Source organism: Apteryx mantelli, chromosome 3 (genome assembly GCF_036417845.1).
Source record: "Apteryx mantelli isolate bAptMan1 chromosome 3, bAptMan1.hap1, whole genome shotgun sequence".
In the NCBI taxonomy this organism is placed as follows: Eukaryota; Metazoa; Chordata; class Aves; order Apterygiformes; family Apterygidae; genus Apteryx; species Apteryx mantelli.
In genome coordinates, this window is record NC_089980.1 from 127,648,398 (window position 1) to 127,656,595 (window position 8,198).

Below are 8,198 nucleotides of genomic sequence, written 5' to 3' on the forward strand. Positions count from 1 at the left end.
AACAAACACCACCTGACAGATGTTAGTTGTGTCATTTGGAAGGCGCTTAGATACTATGATGACAGTGAAATACAAGAACTTAACATAAAAGAGGTAGAATAGACTTATGGTGTAAATGTATATGCATTCGTGTTGCAATAGACACCTGTCCACTGGAAACTCATCTGAGGTTGCCAAACTCAGGTCATGCAGATCGCAGAACAGCTGTAAATTCCAAGTGAATCTAGCTAAGAAATAAATAGTTCCATCAGCGGTATTATTTCAGCGTAGATTCTCTGCTGTTACAAAGGTATGCTCTTATGCTTCAGTCTTTACCTCAGTCAGAATACTGACAGGGTCTCTGCTCTTCCACCCAGCTTTATATTTACATGAAATCTGTTGGAACATGTCTTTGAGACCTCAGCCTCTCTGTCAAATTTAACTGAAAGTGGTCTACTGGTTCTAAACCTCTTGGGGGAGAGAGATACAAAGACACTGATCACATGAACCATGTTTCCACTGGAAACTATGCTAAAGCCTCTACATAAAAAAAAATGACAAAGTTCTGTAAAGCCAGCTTTATTAAAATAGGAAAATAGTATAGAAAAAGGGTTCCTGTAAACACAAGATCAAATCAAGCTAACATTTCACTGGAAAGACAATTGCCTGCAGAAGTTGAAACCTCATGATACCAAACCTACTGAACACATGCTTAACCAAAAAAAAAAAACAACCACTAATGGGTAAACACATATATGTAAACTGCACTTTTCATAATTTCAGAAAAAACTTGCAGGAGCTATCTATGTGGCATGTTTTTTGTTATAAATAACCTCTTAATAATTTTTAGAGAAAATATAACAGTTCTGTCTTTCTCAAAATATGGTTTAAACTATAAAAAAACAGTCCAAATCTTTTCCTGCTTTTGAAAACACAATGTTAGTTCCAGATAGGTAAAAGAAAAACAAAACAAAACCCTAAACTGCTTAAGAATATTATTACAATAACTCCATTAAAAACTTACCTATATTAAAAATATTTCCTTTAAAGGTTGTTCTAGCCAGAAGTCAAATCTTAAAACATAGTGCTTGCAATATATAAACATAGATTTTCTTTGAACACAACTATTGGTATATTAGAGCCTGGCTGAGTTAAGAATCATCTTTAATGCTGCCATCCAATTATGAGGATTTGTGATATTTCTGAGCAATGCCATAGGGAACATGTGCAGCTATGGTGCCTAATTTCTGTGCTCCTTCGATGTGAAACATCTGGTCATCAAAGAAAATGTGAGGACGGATTTTCACCAAGATTGGTCCTTTAGGAGCTCCTGCTAGGAAAAGTGCCTCATCAATCTCCAAACCCCAGCTACGAAGAGTCTTCAGTACTCTGGCTCCAGAACTTGCTGCACTTCTGGCTGTGACCAAGAAGGTCCTTATAGGACAATTTAATCGTTCATTTTTTGCATAAAACTTCTTCTGGAGTTTCCCTAGGTCTTCCAGAAAACCTTTCAAAGGACCCTGAGTATGAAATAACAGAAACATATTAAATATTTGTCCACAGCTTACAAAATCATCCTTCTGTTTTCTTCCAGATTGGCTGTTATACACAGAATTCCTTCCGTAATGCTATGCTGTGCAACAGTCTATGTATGTAGTGTTTCTAAAAGGGTTTGCATCCTCACTAGGAATTCACAAATTAAAAAAAAAAAAAAAAAAAGTTAAAACCACTATCCTACATTGTATGATCATTAGGAAACTGATTCTGACTAAGGCTTACGATATCTCTTGGAAAATAAAGTTAAAACTATGGTCTTTAACCAATTTAATAACATGTTCTTTAAACACACTGATCTCTTTTTGCTACAATCCACAGGGTGCTTTTTTTTTTTTTTTCTGTGTGAAGAATGGTAAGATACTTAATTACCTGGACTTCACTGAAATCATTCCAGATTAATGACAGCATTAGAATTACACTCCGATTAAAAAAACAAAAAACAAAAACTAAATGATACAGAGTCAAAAACCAATATATTGAACTTGCCAATACTTTCATAAATCAAACTTGCATTCTTCTGGATTTATACCACTTTGATATAAAATTTTGGTATAAATATTTTTGGCATGTATATCATAATGTTAACAGTATCAGAGTTGGTCTTTCGCTTTAAGCTAATGTTAAAATATTTGTGTTTTTTAGAAAAATATCATAGTTTTACTTGGGAATAAGCATAGATATTGCCCTATTTCAATAATCGGAACATCTCAGTATTTGAAACAAACATTACCTACACAATGTGATAAAAAATACAGTAGCCTTCCCTCTTTGTAATGATATAATTAAAATAAAACTGTAAGGCACTGTCTTATGCGATTCTCTCAGTGAAGCAGGAGATCTGGTGAAGGGACTGCCATAGTGGGCTCTTTTGCATCAAACATGTTCTAAAGACTATCCTCAAAAAAGGAAATAAATAGGGCAGTGAAATGATACTTCAGCTTACAAATGAGACTTCCGCAAAGAAGAAGGAATACACACAGGGGAAACTGGAGAAAGACAGCCACACTATCAGCAATGAATATAAAAAGATGTTTTGAAAACTCATTGATTCAGGAAGTACAAACCTGTGCAAGAGGCTTATTCTCATTAAGCTGTTCATGTTCAAAAAATCTGTCTAATCCTTGCTCTTTGACAATCTGTTCTGATTCATCAGAAAAGAGAACTGCATCCCCATCGAATGCCACTCGCAGCTCTGTATCCGAGTAAGAAACATCTTTGTTTGCAGTGAACATTGTAGCTGATGCTATGCCTGAAAATATATCAGAGAACTTCACTTAGCGTGTCCTGCAGAGTCATTCTTAAAACTATCATTAGTTCAGTTCCAACAACTTATTTGTGGTGAGCTTTACATAGAGTGGGCATGAAACATCCCTAAAGCAGATTTGTAATGGCTGTCGTGTCTGGAAGCTGTCCCATTGCCATAACTTTTTCTTAGACATGCTTCCTTTCACTTCCATCTAAGAATACACAAAGCCAGTCCCCAAGATATGCTGCAGGTGAGACAAAGCAGGAAGTCCCAAGAAGAATGTTAACTCAGACTATTTGCTATTTTTTAACTCATTCTCAAATACAGAAGTTAGTTTTTGTAAGTCCTATCAAACAGACGCATCTTAGAAAGAGGTTGACTAGAGACAAGTAGGAGTATAAGGGGAATTTCTTTCTTGTAAAATGGCAGGACGGGAGAAGACAGGAAGGCAGTGCAAAGGAAGGGGCTGATTAAGTTGTCATTGTCATCAGGCTGAAGGTCAGAGAGGAAAAATATAGAAAAATAAGAACCTGATTTTATTAGATTAAGTAAAAGTATCAGTGATAAGTTTGTACTATGCAGAGTTGGACTTTCTGCATTTAATGAAGCAGCACTACTTTCTGTGAAAGACAATTACTGCATTCATCTTTTAATAAGCTCAGCTAAGAGATAAGAAAAGAAAGTCAAATCAAACCTGCTTCTATAGCTTCTTGGACTTTTTCAGAGTCTGCAGACAAATATAAGTTGGTAAGGTATGCAGTCAGATAACCAACAGGGCTTTTACCTCCCGTCATGCAGAAACGTTCAATTGTTAAACCTAAAATAAGAGCAGCACAACAAGCTGTGACTCCACCTTGATACTACAAACCTGTAAAAGAAACCTGTAAAAAGGAACACAAGCCTTCAACTAATAATAAACTTAATAAGAAAAAAAGATTCACTGTAATTTGAACAAGTTAAACAACTTAAACTGACTACAGTGTTTGATCACTCCTTCCTCCCTAAGAATTCCACAAAAAAATCCCTCCACGCAGAATAACTGCTGTGAAGGAATATGTATGGGGGCATAAATACCAAGCAAGAAAAGCTTAAGGACTTTTTTTCTCAGAAATTAAGATTCACACTTGACAGATTACATCTAGAGCTTTGGACCAAATCCTGTTTAACACAATTTCACTTATTCTGATGGACAGAATTAAATATCATCCCCTAAGAAATGGGTGTCAGTATCAAAGAAGTTGCTTCTACTGAGATCAGAACAAGAAAAATAAAATTATTTTATTATGTAACAGCAGGCAGTTCTACAAAGTAGTATTTATTTTACTTACCATAGTGATTGATGCTGTTTATGAGCCTCACTCCCACTTGGGCATGGTTATTAGTCATCAGAACAATATCAAATCGTTCTTCATCATCAGGGTACAGTTCACAAAGCCGGGCATTGACATGCTCCAGTGCCTGCAAGTTAAAAATGTGGAAGTTCATAGACAAGCTGCATGTGCGTTCTTTCTCAGTCACTGTGGTTTCAGTGAGACAACTGTCTTGAAGGAGAACGCGAAATGGCTTTATTCCTTTCTGTTCTGCTCCCAGGAGCCATTTGACTGGGCTTGTTTGAAGGGAAGCAAATAAGTTTATTTTGCTGAAAGTTACAGAATTTAATTTTGTAATGGAAATCCTTTTTCTCTGGACACCTATGATCATCTGGAATAAATCAGTACATTGTTGAACATTATCAAAATCCCTGTTAACCACACTTTTCTGCTTACAGTGGTGGAATTAAATTTGTTCTGATTTCCCTTTGATTAATTTTTTTGTTTTGTTTTGGATGCTAAACATTTTTTCCGGGAACAGAAAGGTTTATTTTTCAGAAGTGTACAAGATTCCCACTCATATTGCTTAATATATTTTAATAAAACATTGCTAATGAATAGTAGCATCAAGAAACTTTTTTGTCCACAGGAGTCAAAACAAAAAGATACTGCTTTCTACTTTCCAAGTAGAAAGTCTCACCCAGCAAACTGAAATTCTCAGGTCTGGTAATTCCAGTGACTAAGCAATTTATGAATCTCACAAAAAATCTAAAGTAAAGAGTCCAAATGGAAGTAGCATACTGGAAGGCAACAGAGGGCAAAGCGCACAGCTAACAGCTCTGATTTTCAAAGTTTGAGGAGTTCAACAGTCAAATCTTGTTTATATTCAAAGCGTATTTGACACTGAGCTGTAACCAATCTCTTGAAAACGAACTGTGCTAGGAAAAACTGCAGTAAATTCCCTAGCCGGCATAGCCTCCCTGGGGAACTGAATGAATTCTTTTATGACCATGCTTTTATCCTAGAAATACCTTTACTATGCCTGTGTTGTTGGTACTCTTCACAGCTATCTGGTATATGTATAAAAGCACAGATACTGATGTAAGTCTTTTCTCTGCTATGTTATGTATGTCCAGAAGCTGATCAGCAATGCTGAAATTTTTTAATTTCCCAAGGGTGAAACTTAAGCAATGAAAATCTACTTGTAAAACCTGAAGGAAATATTCTGCCACAAACTCAGCTGTCAGCAAGTGTGTCTGCTAATTAGGATGTAACCAATTTCCTAAAATTGCTTTGGCGGACCTTATCAAATGATTCTCCAGGGAGAATGAGCTCTGGGGATGACATTTTTTCAATCCAGCCCCACTAAAACCTGTGTTCCTCAAAACCATGTGTATTTTTAGTTTTTTCATTTTTGGTAATTAAACTTGATGTCCAGGCTGGGGGCTGTTTGCCTTGGCCATATCTCTTATCTTGTGCAATGAAAACAAAACATTCCATTTCCCTCTGCTTAAACCCTGGCTCCCAGCTAGGGGCCTGTTTCCTTTCCTGGTTCTCAAGTGCAATATCCAGAATAACAAGGAAAGCAAGGAAAATCAAAGCCAACCAAGAAAAAAAAATTCTAAACAAAGCAACTCATTTAGTATTGAATCGACACTGTCTTTAATCCCACTAAAAGTGGGTCAAAAAGTGGGATTAAAATTGGGAGCGAGCAAGCCGAACCGCTGGCGGACGAGCCCCGAGGCGGCTTTCCGGGGGCGGGACACCGCGCCCGCAGCCCTCGCCTCCGCCTCCGCCATCGGGCCGCCGCCTCCGGGCATCCTGGGGCGGCCGCGCTTACCTTGACGAAGTAGAAAGCCGGGCCGGGCTTGAGGGTGACGTTCTCGTTTTCCTGCTGGTACTGCACGTACTTCTCCACGCCTTGCTCCTCGTAGATCCGCCGCTCCTCCACCAGGTCGAAGAGGGCTCGGGAGGAGACGGCCACCGTGATGGCGTGCTGCGGCTTGGGCTGCGAAGCGAGCGCCGCAGCTGGGTAGCGCCGCCGGGCAGCGACCCGAGCCGGCCCCGCCGCCCCCCGCCGCCCCCCGGCCCGGCCCGGCCCCGCCGCCCCCCGCCGCCCCCCGACCCGGCCCCGCCTGGCCCGGCCCGGCCCCGCCGCCGCCGCCCCTCGCCGCACTCACCGGTCGGGGCCTCTTGGAAACCAGCGAGTCGTAGAAAGCCTTGGCGGCCGCCCAGTCCTGCTCGGCGTCCGGCGGCGGGGCCGCGGCGCCGTCGCCGGGCTCGGTGGTGGCCTCCGGGCTGGAGCCGCTCATGGCGGCTGCGGCGGCGAGGGACGGGCACTGCGGCGAGGCGGCAGCGGCAGCGGGGCCGGGGCGGGACAGCGGCAGCGGCGGCCGCCCCGCCCGGCAGGCCCGGCCCGGGGAAGGGGAAGGGAAGGGGAAGGCAGCCGCCGCTTTCCCTTCGCAGCAGGACTCTCCCCGCGGCGGCTCCGTGGGGACGGCAGGGGCCGGAGCTGCAGCCCTGCCCCGCGCCCTGCTAGGGAGAGCGGGATGCGGACCGAAAGCATCCCCCTGCAGCCCCCGCTGGGGCAGCTGCTGCTCTCCTCCGCGGTGTTTCCAGTGGCTGTGCCTGATGGTGGGCGACAGCCTCGGGCACTGGTGCGATCAGCAGCGTTAAGAGATTTGTTATTTAGGTACAGCGACTTAATTGATTTAACATTAACAGCAGCATTTTTTCCAGGAGATTTCTTATAAAACAATAATAATATTTCCAGCAATCAAAATGGGCAGGTTGTCAGTGACCTGGGTTCTGTTATTCTGCACTGCGACTCTGAAAGCACCTTTTAGAAACAGAGTAATTTAAGCAGCAGGCATGATGGGAAACACAGCACAGGCAATGAGCCGTTATTCTGGCATGTAGTTTGGGCTGTCGTGCAACGCAGAATCCCACACAGGGCTACTTATATAATACCTACTACTTATTTAGTATGTATCTTTCTGAAATGCTCCCAGCTGCCTCTGTAGACCTGCTTATGTGAACTGTCAGGTAAGTTCCCCAGACTGATTAGCTAGGGGTGAGAATAGAGAGAAAGAAGCAGATTTTCTCCCAAGTTTTACGTGGTCTGGCACACCATACCCACAGCCATTGCTGTTGTTCGTAGCCAGTGGTATCTGTATGTCACAGTACATGGAAGCACCATCCAGAGGACTCTTAACATTTTGAAGGGAGACCTTAAACACGGCTTCTGACCCTGATTGCTGCATAATCTTTAGCAAGTTGTGTCAGGTTTTTCTGTCTCCATCCTTTCTCCCAAAAGGAGCATAATTATTTTTACCGCTTTGTCTGTTGGTTTTTAATATGGCTTCCCAGTGAAAGGAGGCTTATGTGATTATACCATCTGTCCGTCATTGCCCAGCAATGTCCAGTTCCAAACAAATTTGACAGAAGGATAAAGATCTTAAAGAGATTTAAATTCTCAAAACATTTAATGAAAATCAACAACGACATGGAAATTGTTGCCCTGCTGAAGGAAAGGCTGTAGTAGAAATGCAACGTGTTTCTGTCTGCTTGGGCTCTGCTATCTCATAGCAAATGAATACTGCCTGGCTGATCTTCGTTCTCCAGGTCTGCTACATTACCTGTTGCCCTGCTAAACAGAGAGGGATTTGGAAGCAGGGGGAAGTGGGAGTTGATACTGGGGAGGGGGAACTGGAAATAAGATGTACATGGAGAGGTACCTGAGAGAAATATATTAGGGAGAGAGATGTGAAAAGAGATTATGGTAGCTTGCTATTGTCAGGGGAAGATATCAAGGGCATAACACAGGAACCTGAACAAAAACTGATTTTACTGGTTCTGCCACTGATGGATGAGCTTGTTTTCCTTGAAACTTGACCCTGAATATCCCACTCTGGTGCCTGTTGTCTGAGCTGCAGGGTGACATTTACTACTTAAAATACCCTTCCTGCAGTCCACTGCAGGCATGTTTTGACTTTCCAGCTCTTTTCTCCCTGAGTGGCTGCAAGCCTATAGCCAAGCTAAGATGGGGAGAAGCTGGAAAAAGGGGTTCAACCCACAGAGCAACTGTTCCTGGTCACAGTCATCAT

The 8,198-nt window shown here is 42.1% G+C and overlaps 1 protein-coding gene across 2 annotated transcripts; it reads right to left on the reverse strand.

The window, feature by feature from the left end:
* Window positions 1–542: 542 nt before the first annotated feature.
* On the reverse strand, window positions 543–6,463 carry NT5C1B (5'-nucleotidase, cytosolic IB). 2 transcript variants are annotated; one of them, XM_067294324.1, is made up of 6 exons: window positions 6,273–6,460; window positions 5,933–6,100; window positions 4,111–4,240; window positions 3,477–3,599; window positions 2,601–2,785; window positions 543–1,499 (listed from the first exon to the last, which is right to left on the reverse strand). In XM_067294324.1, the coding sequence occupies exons 1-6, from the start codon at window positions 6,402–6,404 to the stop codon at window positions 1,161–1,163; spliced, it is 1,077 nt and encodes a 358-aa protein (XP_067150425.1). In that variant the 5' UTR covers window positions 6,405–6,460; the 3' UTR covers window positions 543–1,160. The 2 variants fall into 2 exon arrangements, with proteins under 2 accessions (XP_067150425.1, XP_067150426.1); XM_067294325.1 differs by lacking the exon at window positions 3,477–3,599 and having other exon boundaries at window positions 6,273–6,463.
* Window positions 6,464–8,198: the final 1,735 nt, after the last annotated feature.